We start from the raw sequence: 14,822 nt of genomic DNA on the forward strand, positions 1-14,822 counted from the left end.
TGTGCCCTGCCGGAGACCCCCACACCTCCGTGCCCCCCGCCGGAGACCCCCACACCTCCGTGCCCCCCGCCGGAGACCCCCACACCTCTGTACCCCCCAACCCGTGCCCCCCGCCGGAGACCCCCACACCTCTGTACCCCCCAACCCGCGTGCCCTGCCGGAGACCCCCACACCTCTGTACCCCCAACCCGTGCCCCCTGCCGGAGACCCCCACACCTCCGTACCCCCCAACCCGTGCCCCCCGCCGGAGACCCCCACACCTCCGTACCCCCCAGCCCGTGTGCCCTGCCGGAGACCCCCACACCTCCGTACCCCCCAGCCCGTGCCCCCTGCCGGAGACCCCCACACCTCTGTACCCCCCAACCCGTGTACCCTGCCGGAGACCCCCACACCTCTGTACCCCCCAGCCCGTGTGCCCTGCCGGAGACCCCCACACCTCCGTACCCCCCAGCCCGTGCCCCCTGCCGGAGACCCCCACACCTCTGTACCCCCCAACCCGTGTACCCTGCCGGAGACCCCCACACCTCTGTACCCCCCAACCCGTGTACCCTGCCGGAGACCCCCACACCTCCGTACCCCCCAGCCCGTGCCCCCTGCCGGAGACCCCCACACCTCTGTACCCCCCAACCCGTGTACCCTGCCGGAGACCCCCACACCTCTGTACCCCCCAACCCGTGTACCCTGCCGGAGACCCCCACACCTCTGTACCCCCCAACCCGTGTACCCTGCCGGAGACCCCCACACCTCTGTACCCCCCAACCCGTGTACCCTGCCGGAGACCCCCACACCTCTGTACCCCCCAACCCGTGCCCCCCGCCGGAGACCCCCACACCTCCGTACCCCCCAACCCGTGCCCCCTGCCGGAGACCCCCACACCTCTGTACCCCCCAACCCGTGCCCCCTGCCGGAGACCCCCACACCTCTGTACCCCCCAACCCGTGTACCCTGCCCGAGACCCCCACACCTCTGTACCCCCCAACCCGTGTACCCTGCCGGAGACCCCCACACCTCTGTACCCCCCAACCCGTGCCCCCTGCCGGAGACCCCCACACCTCCGTACCCCCCAGCCCGTGTGCCCTGCCGGAGACCCCCACACCTCCGTACCCCCCAGCCCGTGCCCCCTGCCGGAGACCCCCACACCTCTGTACCCCCCAACCCGTGTACCCTGCCGGAGACCCCCACACCTCTGTACCCCCCAGCCCGTGTGCCCTGCCGGAGACCCCCACACCTCCGTACCCCCCAGCCCGTGCCCCCTGCCGGAGACCCCCACACCTCTGTACCCCCCAACCCGTGTACCCTGCCGGAGACCCCCACACCTCTGTACCCCCCAGCCCGTGTGCCCTGCCGGAGACCCCCACACCTCCGTACCCCCCAGCCCGTGCCCCCTGCCGGAGACCCCCACACCTCTGTACCCCCCAACCCGTGTACCCTGCCGGAGACCCCCACACCTCTGTACCCCCCAACCCGTGTACCCTGCCGGAGACCCCCACACCTCCGTACCCCCCAGCCCGTGCCCCCTGCCGGAGACCCCCACACCTCTGTACCCCCCAACCCGTGTACCCTGCCGGAGACCCCCACACCTCTGTACCCCCCAACCCGTGTACCCTGCCGGAGACCCCCACACCTCTGTACCCCCCAACCCGTGTACCCTGCCGGAGACCCCCACACCTCTGTACCCCCCAACCCGTGTACCCTGCCGGAGACCCCCACACCTCTGTACCCCCCAACCCGTGCCCCCCGCCGGAGACCCCCACACCTCCGTACCCCCCAACCCGTGCCCCCTGCCGGAGACCCCCACACCTCTGTACCCCCCAACCCGTGCCCCCTGCCGGAGACCCCCACACCTCTGTACCCCCCAACCCGTGTACCCTGCCCGAGACCCCCACACCTCTGTACCCCCCAACCCGTGTACCCTGCCGGAGACCCCCACACCTCCGTACCCCCCAGCCCGTGCCCCCTGCCGGAGACCCCCACACCTCTGTACCCCCCAACCCGTGTACCCTGCCGGAGACCCCCACACCTCTGTACCCCCCAACCCGTGTACCCTGCCGGAGACCCCCACACCTCCGTACCCCCCAGCCCGTGCCCCCTGCCGGAGACCCCCACACCTCTGTACCCCCCAACCCGTGTACCCTGCCGGAGACCCCCACACCTCTGTACCCCCCAACCCGTGTACCCTGCCGGAGACCCCCACACCTCTGTACCCCCCAACCCGTGTACCCTGCCGGAGACCCCCACACCTCTGTACCCCCCAACCCGTGTACCCTGCCGGAGACCCCCACACCTCTGTACCCCCCAACCCGTGCCCCCCGCCGGAGACCCCCACACCTCCGTACCCCCCAACCCGTGCCCCCTGCCGGAGACCCCCACACCTCTGTACCCCCCAACCCGTGCCCCCTGCCGGAGACCCCCACACCTCTGTACCCCCCAACCCGTGTACCCTGCCCGAGACCCCCACACCTCTGTACCCCCCAACCCGTGTACCCTGCCGGAGACCCCCACACCTCTGTACCCCCCAACCCGTGCCCCCTGCCGGAGACCCCCACACCTCCGTACCCCCCAACCCGAGCGCCCTGCCGGAGACCCCCACACCTCCGTACCCCCCAACCCGTGCCCCCTGCCGGAGACCCCCACACCTCTGTACCCCCCAACCCGTGCCCCCCGCCGGAGACCCCCACACCTCTGTACCCCCAGCCCGTGTACCCTGCCGGAGACCCCCACACCTCTGTACCCCCCAACCCGTGCCCCCCGCCGGAGACCCCCACACCTCCGTACCCCCCAACCCGTGTACCCTGCCGGAGACCCCCACACCTCTGTACCCCCCAACCCGTGCCCCCTGCCGGAGACCCCCACACCTCTGTACCCCGCATCCAGTGTACCCTGCCGGAGACCCCCACACCTCTGTACCCCCCCTATCTGTGCGCTGGCTCTGGGGGTGGGGGTCCTGACGCTGGCTCCGAGGGGGGGTCCTGACGCTGGCTCTGTGGGGGGGGGGGCCCTGACGCTGGCTCTGTGGGGGGGCTTTGACGCTGGCTCTGTGGGGGGGCCCTGACGCTGGCTCTGTGGGGGGCCCTGACGCTGGCTCTGTGGGGGGCCCTGACGCTGGCTCTGTGGGGGGCCCTGACGCTGGCTCTGTGGGGGGCCCTGACGCTGGCTCTGTGGGGGGGCCCTGACGCTGGCTCTGTGGGGGGCCCCCGACGCTGGCTCTGTGGGGGGCCCCCGACGCTGGCTGTGGGGGGGGGCCCCGACGCTGGCTGTGTGGGGGGGGGGGGGGGCCGACGCGGCTGTGGGGGGGGGGCCCTGACGCTGGCTGTGGGGGGGGGGGGTCCTGACGCTGGCTCTGGGGGTGGGGGTCCTGACGCTGGCTCCGGGGGGGGGGGGGCCCCTGACGCTGGCTCTGTGGGGGGGGGCCCTGACGCTGGCTCTGTGGGGGGGGGGGGCCCTGACGCTGGCTCTGTGGGGGGGGGGCCCTGACGCTGGCTCTGTGGGGGGGGGCCCTGACGCTGGCTGTGGGGGGGGGGTCCCGACGCTGGCTGTGGGGGGGGCCCTGACGCTGGCTGTGGGGGGGGGCCCTGACGCTGGCTGTGGGGGGGGGGGGGCCCTGACGCTGGCTCTGTGGGGGGGGCCCTGACGCTGGCTGTGGGGGGGGGGGCCCTGACGCTGGCTGTGGGGGGGGGGCCCTGACGCTGGCTGTGGGGGGGGGGGTCCTGACGCTGGCTCTGGGGGGGCCCTGACGCTGGCTGTGGGGGGGGGGCCCTGACGCTGGCTGTGGGGGGGGGGGCCCTGACGCTGGCTGTGGGGGGGGGGCCCTGACGCTGGCTGTGGGGGGGGGGCCCTGACGCTGGCTGTGGGGGGGGGGCCCTGACGCTGGCTGTGGGGGGGGGGGTCCTGACGCTGGCTCTGTGGGGGGGCCCTGACGCTGGCTGTGGGGGGGGGCCCTGACGCTGGCTGTGGGGGGGGGGTCCTGACGCTGGCTCTGGGGGGGCCCTGACGCTGGCTGTGGGGGGGGGGGGCCCTGACGCTGGCTGTGGGGGGGGTCCTGACGCTGGCTGTGGGGGGGGGGCCCTGACGCTGGCTGTGGGGGGGGGCCCTGACGCTGGCTGTGGGGGGGGGGGGGTACTGACGCTGGCTGTGGGGGTCCTGACGCTGGCTCTGGGGGGGCCCTGACGCTGGCTGTGGGGGTCCTGACGCTGGCTGTGGGGGTCCTGACGCTGGCTCCCGGTCCCTCATCGCTGTGTTCTCCCCCGGCCAGGTCTCGCTGCAGACATGTCGTCACTTCTGTCTCTACAAGAGGAGAACCGCATCCTGCAACAAGAGCTGTCGCGGGTGGAGGACCTGCTGGCGCAGAGCCGGGCGGAGCGGGACGAGCTCGCCATCAAATACAACGCCATCAGCGAGCGGGTAAGAGACCCCCTGCCCACCCCCGACCATAGCACACACCAGGACGTGACCCCCGACTCCCCTGCACCCCGCAGCCTCGGCTGTCATTTCCTCCCCTCCGCTGCCTGTCAGTGAATGGAGACGTTCTTATTACACCCAGCCTGGAATCTCTGACGGGGGTCACAACCGTACCGTATATTGAGGACGCCGTGCTGGGTGACCCCTCTAACTGCTACCCCTTACCAGCAACATCTGTATATAGGTATATGTACAGCTGCTATAACCTGGGCATCTCCTGTATATAATTATAGATGTACAGCCGGTATAACCTGGGCATCTCCTGTATATAATTATATATGTACAGCCGGTGTAACCTGGGCATGTCCTGTATATAATTATATATGTACAGCCGGTATAACCTGGGCATCTCCTGTATATAATTATATATGTACAGCCGGTGTAACCTGGGCATCTCCTGTATATAATTATATATGTACAGCTGGTATAACCTGGGCATCTCCTGTATATAATTATATATGTACAGCTGCTATAACCTGGGCATCTCCTGTATATAATTATAGATGTACAGCCGGTATAACCTAGGCATCTCCTGTATATAATTATATATGTACAGCTGGTATAACCTGGACATCTCCTGTATATAATTATATATGTACAGCCGGTATAACCTGGACATCTCCTGTATATAATTATATATGTACAGCTGGTATAACCTGGACATCTCCTGTATATAATTATATATGTACAGCCGGTGTAACCTGGGCATCTACTGTATATAATTATATATGTACAGCCGGTATAACCTGGGCATCTCCTGTATATAATTATATATGTACAGCCGGTGTAACCTGGGCATCTCCTGTATATAATTATATATGTACAGCCGGTATAACCTGGACATCTCCTGTATATAATTATAGATGTACAGCCGGTATAACCTGGGCATCTCCTGTATATAATTATATATGTACAGCCGGTATAACCTAGGCATCTCCTGTATATAATTATATATGTACAGCTGGTATAACCTGGACATCTCCTGTATATAATTATATATGTACAGCCGGTATAACCTGGGCATCTCCTGTATATAATTATATATGTACAGCCGGTATAACCTGGACATCTCCTGTATATAATTATATATGTACAGCCGGTATAACCTGGACATCTCCTGTATATAATTATATATGTACAGCTGGTATAACCTGGGCATCTCCTGTATATAATTATATATGTACAGCCGGTGTAACCTGTACATCTCCTGTATATAATTATATATGTACAGCCGGTATAACCTGGGCATCTCCTGTATATAATTATATATGTACAGCTGGTATAACCTGGGCATCTCCTGTATATAATTATATATGTACAGCTGGTATAACCTGGGCATCTCCTGTATATAATTATATATGTACAGCCGGTGTAACCTGGACATCTCCTGTATATAATTATATATGTACAGCTGGTATAACCTGGACATCTCCTGTATATAATTATAGATGTACAGCCGGTATAACCTGGGCATCTCCTGTATATAATTATATATGTACAGCCGGTGTAACCTGGGCATGTCCTGTATATAATTATATATGTACAGCCGGTATAACCTGGACATCTCCTGTATATAATTATATATGTACAGCCGGTGTAACCTGGGCATCTCCTGTATATAATTATATATGTACAGCTGGTATAACCTGGGCATCTCCTGTATATAATTATATATGTACAGCCGGTATAACCTGTACATCTCCTGTATATAATTATATATGTACAGCTGGTATAACCTGGGCATCTCCTGTATATAATTATATATGTACAGCTGGTATAACCTGGGCATCTCCTGTATATAATTATATATGTACAGCCGGTATAACCTGGGCATCTCCTGTATATAATTATATATGTACAGCTGGTATAACCTGGGCATCTCCTGTATATAATTATATATGTACAGCCGGTGTAACCTGGGCATCTCCTGTATATAATTATATATGTACAGCCGGTATAACCTGGGCATCTCCTGTATATAATTATATATGTACAGCCGGTGTAACCTGGGCATCTCCTGTATATAATTATACATGTACAGCTGGTATAACCTGGACATCTCCTGTATATAATTATAGATGTACAGCCGGACATCTCCTGTATATAATTATATATGTACAGCTGGTATAACCTGGGCATCTCCTGTATATAATGATATATGCACAGCTGGTATAACCTGGCCATCTCCTCTATATAATGGTATACTGTATGTACAGCCGGTATAACCTGGGCATCTCCTGTATATAATTATATATGTACAGCTGGTAATAACCTGGGCATCTCCTGCATATAATTATATATGTACAGCTGGTAATAACCTGGGCATCTCCTGTATATAATTATATATGTACAGCCGGTATAACCTGGGCATCTCCTGTATATAATTATATATGTACAGCTGGTATAACCTGGGCATCTCCTGCATATAATTATATATGTACAGCTGGTATAACCTGGGCATCTCCTGCATATAATTATATATGTACAGCTGGACATCTCCTGTATATAATTATATATGTATAGCTGCTATAACCTGGGCATCTCCTGTATATAATTATAGATGTACAGCTGGACATCTCCTGTATATAATTATATATGTACAGGTGGTATAACCTGGGCATCTCCTGTATATAATTATATATGTACAGCTGCTATAACCTTGGCATCTCCTGTATATAATTATATATGTACAGCTGCTATAACCTGGGCATCTCCTGTATATAATTCTATATGTACAGCCGGTATAACCTGGGCATCTCCTGTATATAATTATATATGTACAGCCGGTATAACCTGGGCATCTGCTGTATATAATTATATATGTACAGCTGGTATAACCTGGGCATCTCCTGTATATAATGATATATGCACTGCTGGTATAACCTGGCCATCTCCTCTATATAATGGTATACTGTATGTACAGCCGGTATAACCTGGACATCTCCTGTATATAATTATATATGTACAGCTGGTATAACCTGGGCATCTCCTGCATATAATTATATATGTACAGCCGGTATAACCTGGGTATCTCCTGTATATAGTTATATATGTACAGCCGGTATAACCTGGGCATCTCCTGTATATAATTATATATGTACAGCTGGTATAACCTGGGCATCTCCTGTATATAATGATATATGTACAGCCGGTATAACCTGGGCATCTCCTGTATATAATTATATATGTACAGCCGGTATAACCTGGGCATCTCCTTTATATACAGTGGCTAGAAAAAGTATTCATACTCAGTGAATGTTTCCACATTTTTTCCATGTTACACCCATCAACCTAAATATATTTTATTGGGATTTTCTGTGATACAAACACTAAGCAACAAGTATTTGTGACTGAGCTGTGGATCTGCGGCTCCTCCAGTGACCATGGGCCTCTCGGCTGCTCTCCTTTCTTGGGTTGTCCGGTTAGGTGGACGGCCATGTCTTGGGAGGTCAGGTTAGGTGGACGGCCATGTCTTGGGTTGTCCGGTTAGGTGGACGGCCATGTCTTGGGAGGTCAGGTTAGGTGGACGACCATGTCTTGGGAGGTCAGGTTAGGTGGACGACCATGTCTTGGGATGTCAGGTTAGGAGGACGGCCATGTCTTGGGATGTCCGGTTAGGAGGACGGCCATGTCTTGGGTTGTCCGGTTAGGAGGACGGCCATGTCTTGGGTTGTCCGGTTAGGTGGACGGCCATGTCTTGGGTTGTCCGGTTAGGAGGACGGCCATGTCTTGGGAGGTCAGTTTAGGAGGACGGCCATGTCTTGGGAGGTCAGTTTAGGAGGACGGCCATGTCTTGGGAGGTCAGTTTAGGAGAACGGCCATGTCTTGGGAGGTCAGTTTAGGAGAATGGCCATGTCTTGGGAGGTCAGGTTAGGTAGACGGCCATGTCTTGGGAGGTAAAGTTAGGTGGACGGCCATGTCTTGGGGTGGCGGGTTAGGTGGACGGTCATGTCTTGCATGTCTTGGGGATGCAGGTTAGGTGGACGGCCATGTCTTGGGGATGCAGGTTAGGTGGACGGCCATGTCTTGGGAGGTCGGTTTAGGTGGACGGCCATGTCTTGGGGTGGCGGGTTAGGTGGATGGCCATGTCTTGGGGTGGCGGGTTAGGTGGACGGCCATGTCTTGGGGTGGCGGGTTAGGTGGAAGGCCATGTCTTGGGGTGGCGGGTTAGGTGGACGGCCATGTCTTGGGGTGGCGGGTTAGGTGGACGGCCATGTCTTGGGGTGGCGGGTTAGGTGGACGGCCATGTATTGGGGTGGCGGGTTAGGTGGACGGCCATGTCTTGGGGTGGCGGGTTAGGTGGACGGCCATGTCTTGGGGTGGCGGGTTAGGTGGACGGCCATGTCTTGGGGTGGCGGGTTAGGTGGACGGCCATGTCTTGGGGTGGCGGGTTAGGTGGACGGCCATGTCTTGGGGTGGCGGGTTAGGTGGACGGCCATGTCTCTGTAGGTTTGCAGTTATGCCATACTCCTTCCATGTTTGGATTATGGATTGATCAGTGCTCTGTGTGATGTTCAGAGCTTGGGCCATTTTTTATAATAAATCCCGGCTTTCCTCTTCACTCCTTTATCCCTGACCTGTCTGGTGAGCTCCTTGGTTTTGAAGCTGTTTGATCCCTAATGTTCTCACACAAACCTCACAGAACAGCTGTAGTTATACTGAGAAGAAATCACACCCAGGGGGACGCAATGTACTAATAATGTGACTCCAGGGGCTGAATACTAATGCACCTCATGTTCAGATGTATATTTATACAATAATTAGTACACCCCAGTATCATTTCCTTTGTATGTCACTAATATTTGTTACCTTGTGTTTGTACCACAGAAAATCCCAATAAATAGATAAAGTCTGAGGGTGTAATGTGAGAAATGTGGAAGAGTTCACGGGGTATGAAGACTTTTTCAAGGCTCTGGGTACACGTACATCTAGTACGACCAGGGCGTCTCCTGATGTGGGGGGTCTCAGCCTCCTCTGCTTCGTGGGCCCCCGCGCGGTGTCTTGTCCGGGCAGGCAGCGGGCAGTGACGGGCGGCCGGCAGGCTCAGACTTGCCCGCTGTCACTTTGTCACTGCCGCATTCATAGCCCTCATTCTCTCATCATCTGTTCCCACCAGACCCCCCTCTGTGGATGTCGTCTCATCTCCATGGTGACCGCTGCCCCCTACACTGGGTGATGACATCACAGCTCTCCCATTATAAAGCTATAATACACCCCACCGGGCACTGTATGGCATTTTTCCCAGGATCCTGGATGACCGTACTGTACTGAGACACTGTGACGAGCCTTCAGATGTGTGTGCAGGACTTGGGTTTCACACTGTAAGCTAGTGTTTCCATTCACTGACAGCAAGCGGAGTGCAGAGCTGTAATATCCCAGATCAGTCCTTACACCGTCCTGCAATCAGCGATATCATGGCTCCAGGGGGGTCTGTTCTGTCCTGGGGGGTTTTGTTCTGTCCTGGGGACCCTGAGTGGGGTCTGTCCTGTCCTGGGGGGGGTCTGTTCTGTCCTGGGAACACTGAGGAAGGGGTCTGTCCTGTCCCTGGGACCCTGGGGGGGTCTGTTCTGTCCTGTCCCGGGGGGGGGGGGGGGAGGTCTTTCCTGTCCCTGGGACTCTGGGGGGAGGTCTGTCCTGTCTCGGGGACCCCGGGCTTTGGTGCGTGTCAGTGTGTCTGTGCAGACCCCAGGAGAGCCATCCCGTTATCCCCGGGTTGGTCAGTGGTGGCGCTGTTCACCGCCGCAGCTGTCGTCCCCCGTTATAATCTCCGGTCCGTTATATGATGACGTCTTCTCTCGGTCCGGCAGCTGGAGCAGAACCTGCGTCTGGAGACCGGCGAGCGCGAGAGAGATTCCCTGGAGACGCGGAGCCTGGCGCAGCAGAATGTGGAGCTGCGGCGGCGGCTGGAGGAGGAGCAGGCGGCGTACAAGCGTAAGCTCCAGGCCTATCAGGAGGGGCAGCAGCGGCAGGCGCAGCTCGTACAGAAGCTTCAGGCCAAGGTGAGCGAGTGACTGCAGGTGATAACAGAGTAATAGCCCTCATGTGACTTGTTCCCACGATGTCTCTCCTCGTCCCACTGGCAGGTCCTGCAGTACAAAAAACGGTGCGGAGAGGTGGAACAGCAGCTTCTAGAACGTTCCACAGAGCTGGAGCAGGAACGTCTGAGCGTGAGTCTGACCGGACACGACAGAGCGAGACCCGATCCCGAGCGTTGTGCAACATGAAGGCTGCAGCGGAGTACCCAGCTCTGCTTGCTGCCAGCGACGGCAGACGTAATGCATCGTAGCATCTAATAACCGGGCGGCCGGCAGCGATCCTGAGGCGTCGGCCTGCAATGTTGCAGTGATTAAATATAGCAGGGAATGGCAGAAATTCGCAACCCGCGCCGGGCGGACGAAGCGACGCGATGAAACCTGTGCCGGGCGGTCGAAGCGACGCGATGAAACCTGTGCCGGGCGGTCGAAGCGACGCAGCGAAACCCACGCCTGGCGGACGAAGCGACGCGCTGAAACCTGTGCCGGGCGGTCGAAGCGACGCAATGAAACCCGCGCTGGGTGGACGAAGTGACGCGATGAAACCTGCGCTGGGTGGGCGGACGAATGAAGCGACGCAATGAAACCCACGCTGGGCGGACGAAGCGACGAGCTGAAACCCGTGCCTGGCGGATGAAGCGACGCAGTGAAACCCGTGCCTGGCGGACGAAGTGACGCAGTGAAACCCGTGCCTGGCGGACGAAGCGACGCAATAAAACCCGCGCCGGGCGGACGAAGCGACGCAATGAAACCCGCGCTGGGCGAACGAAGCGACGCAATGAAACCCGCGCCGGGCGGACGAAGCAACGCAACGAAACCCACGCCGGGCGGACGAAGTGACACGATGAAACCCGTGCTGGGCGGACGAAGTGACACGATGAAACCTGTGCCGGGTGGTCGAAGCGACGCGATGAAACCTGTGCCGGGCGGACGAAGTGACCCGATGAAACCCGTGCCGGGCGGACAAAGCGACGCGATGAAACCGGCGCCGGGCGGACGAAGCGACGCAATGAAACCCGCACCTGGTGGACGAAGGGACGCAATGAAACCCGCGCCTGGCGGACGAAGTGACGCGATGAAACCCTCGCTGGAACCGCACTCCCAAGCTCCATACAATCCATGATTTATAACGTGATTTTGGCGTTTTCCGCCCAGAGCCGCCTGGAGATGACGGACTCGCGGCTGCGGCAGGAAGAGGAGAGCAGCAATGAGCTGGAGAACGCTCTGATCCGCCTGGAGGAGGAGCAGCAGAGGTATGGGCCCGCGGCTATTCACCAGATATTCTTAACTTTTTATACGCTACATCCATTATTGTAATCCCCATAATCGAAAGCATCAGGGGACAAAAGTGGCTGATAACAGAGAGCACTAGTTCACCCATTTTGGGGATTTTAGTCCCTTTTCTCCTGGTTTTGTGCCGTTGCGCTCACTCTCTTCTGCGCCCACAGAAGCGCCAGCCTGACCCAGGTGAACGTGATGCTGCGCGAGCAGCTGGACCAGGCCAACACCGCCAACCAGGCGCTGAGCGATGACCTGCGCAAACTGACGTCCGACTGGTCCAAAGCCCGCGACGAGCTGGAGCAGAAGGAGAGCGAGTGGAGGCGCGAGGAGGAGGTGAGGCACCCGAGAAACCTCCCGGGCTGTCCGTCATCATGGTGGCCATTGCATGCTGACATACCGGACTGACACGGTCTTCTCGGTGTCGCCCCCTGCAGTCCTTTAACTCCTACTTCAGCAATGAGCACAGTCGTCTGCTGTCGCTGTGGAGACAGGTTGTCGGCTTCAGGAGACATTTCAGTGAGATGAAGACCATGACGGAGAGGTGGGTGACTGGCCGGGGGTCTCTGCCGCCCTCGTGTCCGGGGTCTGACCACCCTCTATGTGCAGGGACCTGTCGGCGATGCAGAAGGAGCTGTCGCAGTCCTGTCGCTCGCTGCACGCCTCCTGCCTGAGCGTGAGCAGCTCCCTGCGCCTGGCGGAGAGCAGCGGCGTGGTGGAGAGACAGGCGGTACAGATGGCCCAGCTGGACGAGCACCTCAAGGACAAAGTGCGGGACATGATCCAGCTGCAAGCAGCCTGCGACGCCGAGAAAGCCGAGCTCAGCGTGAGGTGCGGAGCCGCCCGGGTGCCTGCCGTGGAGCCTGAGCCTGGCGCTCTGCGCGACGCTGATCTTCATTTGTATCGCAGGGCGGCAGAGATGAAGAAGACGATTGAGCGGCTGCAGAGCGACAGCAGGGACATGGAGCTGACGATCCGACAGCTGCAAGAGCAGGTACCGGGCGTCCGAGAGGAGCGGCATTTGTAGGAAGGGGTTAAACCCGACCTCCGCTATGACAGCTCACATAAGAGCTGATTAACCCTTGTGTGTAACCTGCAGTACATCAGGTCTCGTGCTCCAGTCACAGCCAAAGCTGCAAGCACAATCGGCTGGCTGCCCGTTCGTTCTGCCCCTGCTGCTTTTAATGTAGTGCATTGTGGGAGATGTAATGGCGGTGCTCCATCCAGCACGGAGAAGGACGGTGCTGTGGTTCCAGGAGTGTCGGATGTGACCGTATTCATCTGGTTCTTGCAGGAGAGGAGTCGGGTGGACGAGCGAGTGACGCTGGTAGGAGAAGAGGTGGAAGCGCTGAGGTGTGAGCGGGAGACGCTGCAGGAGACGCTGCGGGAGCTAACGCAGGTACGAGACGGGGAGGTCTGACGCCCAGCATATCCCCCGTGAGATGCCCCATTACAATGGTCACCTCATCGGGGGACATCAGTAATCGGTGATGGATTCGGTCAGTGCCGTCCTGGACGTCCCCCTTATTCCTCCATGTTGCTGTTTCCGGACCCCGCACCCACTGACTGTCCGGCCATGTGATTGTGGGTAATGGGTCCGTCCTTGTGCCGTCTCCCCCAGGCCGTCCTCAGTGATGCAGACAGTGGTCTTCAGCTCTCCACCAGTGAAAAGACCTTCGAGCTTCTGGAAAGTGAGGGTTCGGGGCTCATCCTGAGGGGTCTCTCCAGCAGCCTGCGCACGTCCTCTCCCATCCGCCGCCCCTCTCCGAACCGCAGCAGCTCCCCGAGACGCAGCCTGTCGCCAGCCTTCCGTGACTCCGTGCTGTCCGCCGTGCACTCCGCTCTCCAGAGGCGCCAGCTGCAGATCCAGGTGCGTTGTGCCCCGGTGGTCCGTGCCCCGGTGGATCATTAGTTTTGCTCTGATTGAATCAATTGTTTGCAGGAGCTGCGGGGGCGGCTGGAGGCCGGGCAGGAGACGGTGGGCACGCTGCGGAAACAGCTGAGTGACGGCGAGAACGACCGCAGGGTCCTGGAGCAGAAAATAACGCAACTGCAGAAGGATCTGGACTCGTCCACTATGAGCAAAGATGACGCGGAGCTGACGCTCTCCAGACTGCGCAGCAACTTGGAGCAGCTGAACAGGTGCAGACGCTGGGGGCCGCGCAGACTGTGGGGGGCCGCGCTGACATCACACCATGCTCATCTACTCTCTGCAGTGACCGCACCGCCCTGGAGCGCAACGTCCATAACCTGCAGGACCAGCTGGAGACGCAGCGTCAGGAGGCTGAGAAGCTGCAGCTTGCGAACAGCGACCTACAGCGGCAGAGAGACCTCCTACAGGAGGAGAAGGACGACATCTGCCAGGACCTTGACCGAGCCAAGCGAGAGGTGGACAGAGGGTGAGCGCCCGGGGGGCCACACTAAGCACAGACCCCAGAAGGGGCACAGGGGTCAGCAGATTGTGGGGGGATTGCTGAGCACCCTCTTATTCTGATCCCCAGGAACAAGAGCCAGGAGCTGCTGGATGTGAGGCTCTCGGACCTCAGGAAAGAGCTGGTCTGGGTGAAAGAGGTTCTGCATCAGTCCAACCTGGAGAAGGAGGTGCTGGAGACCGAGAAGACGGACATCGCCCAGGCGCTATCCAAGGTATAGTCCAGCAAATCCTTCCTGACACACTGTCACAAGCACCGCAGCAGTGAGCAGGCCGGTCAGGGTCTCACTCTCCGGGATGCTCCATTCACTGACTGCAAAGATCCTGAAAGTAATGGAGAATTGAACCTTTGCCCGTTATAAAGCGGCGGACGCTGGACCCGAGAATCTCTCCCAGTCCGGTGCGACAGCGAGGAGCGTGGTCACCTCCACCGGTCAATAGTGAAGTATATCGTGGCACAGCTGTGTCAGTGCTCAAGAGAGGTTTCCCACACCAGTAATCATATAGTAGATAAATATCTTGGCACTCAACTAAGTGGATAGTGATGATAAAGAAAATCAAAATTTATTACTTTGAGTAGCAGTCCAGCAAAATAAACGTTTCGGTCAAACATAAAGACCTTC

At 58.3% G+C, this 14,822-nt stretch overlaps 1 protein-coding gene across 2 annotated transcripts in view; it reads left to right on the forward strand.

Moving 5' to 3' along the window:
• The window catches only part of CROCC (ciliary rootlet coiled-coil, rootletin), a 49,846-nt gene that overhangs the window by 15,901 nt on the left and 19,123 nt on the right, over positions 1 to 14,822 (forward strand). For both annotated transcript variants that reach the window (XM_069742044.1, XM_069742043.1), the window contains exons 3-15: positions 4,253 to 4,401; positions 10,266 to 10,457; positions 10,542 to 10,625; positions 11,646 to 11,743; positions 11,939 to 12,104; positions 12,206 to 12,312; positions 12,378 to 12,599; positions 12,678 to 12,762; positions 13,063 to 13,167; positions 13,390 to 13,638; positions 13,711 to 13,910; positions 13,985 to 14,167; positions 14,270 to 14,414. In XM_069742044.1, coding sequence (XP_069598145.1) covers positions 4,267 to 4,401; positions 10,266 to 10,457; positions 10,542 to 10,625; positions 11,646 to 11,743; positions 11,939 to 12,104; positions 12,206 to 12,312; positions 12,378 to 12,599; positions 12,678 to 12,762; positions 13,063 to 13,167; positions 13,390 to 13,638; positions 13,711 to 13,910; positions 13,985 to 14,167; positions 14,270 to 14,414 — 1,971 coding nt within the window. In that variant the 5' untranslated portion in view covers positions 4,253 to 4,266. The remainder of the gene's footprint in view (positions 1 to 4,252; positions 4,402 to 10,265; positions 10,458 to 10,541; positions 10,626 to 11,645; positions 11,744 to 11,938; positions 12,105 to 12,205; positions 12,313 to 12,377; positions 12,600 to 12,677; positions 12,763 to 13,062; positions 13,168 to 13,389; positions 13,639 to 13,710; positions 13,911 to 13,984; positions 14,168 to 14,269; positions 14,415 to 14,822) is intronic.

This window comes from Ranitomeya imitator, chromosome 10, assembly GCF_032444005.1.
Source record: "Ranitomeya imitator isolate aRanImi1 chromosome 10, aRanImi1.pri, whole genome shotgun sequence".
Taxonomy (NCBI): domain Eukaryota; kingdom Metazoa; phylum Chordata; class Amphibia; order Anura; family Dendrobatidae; genus Ranitomeya; species Ranitomeya imitator.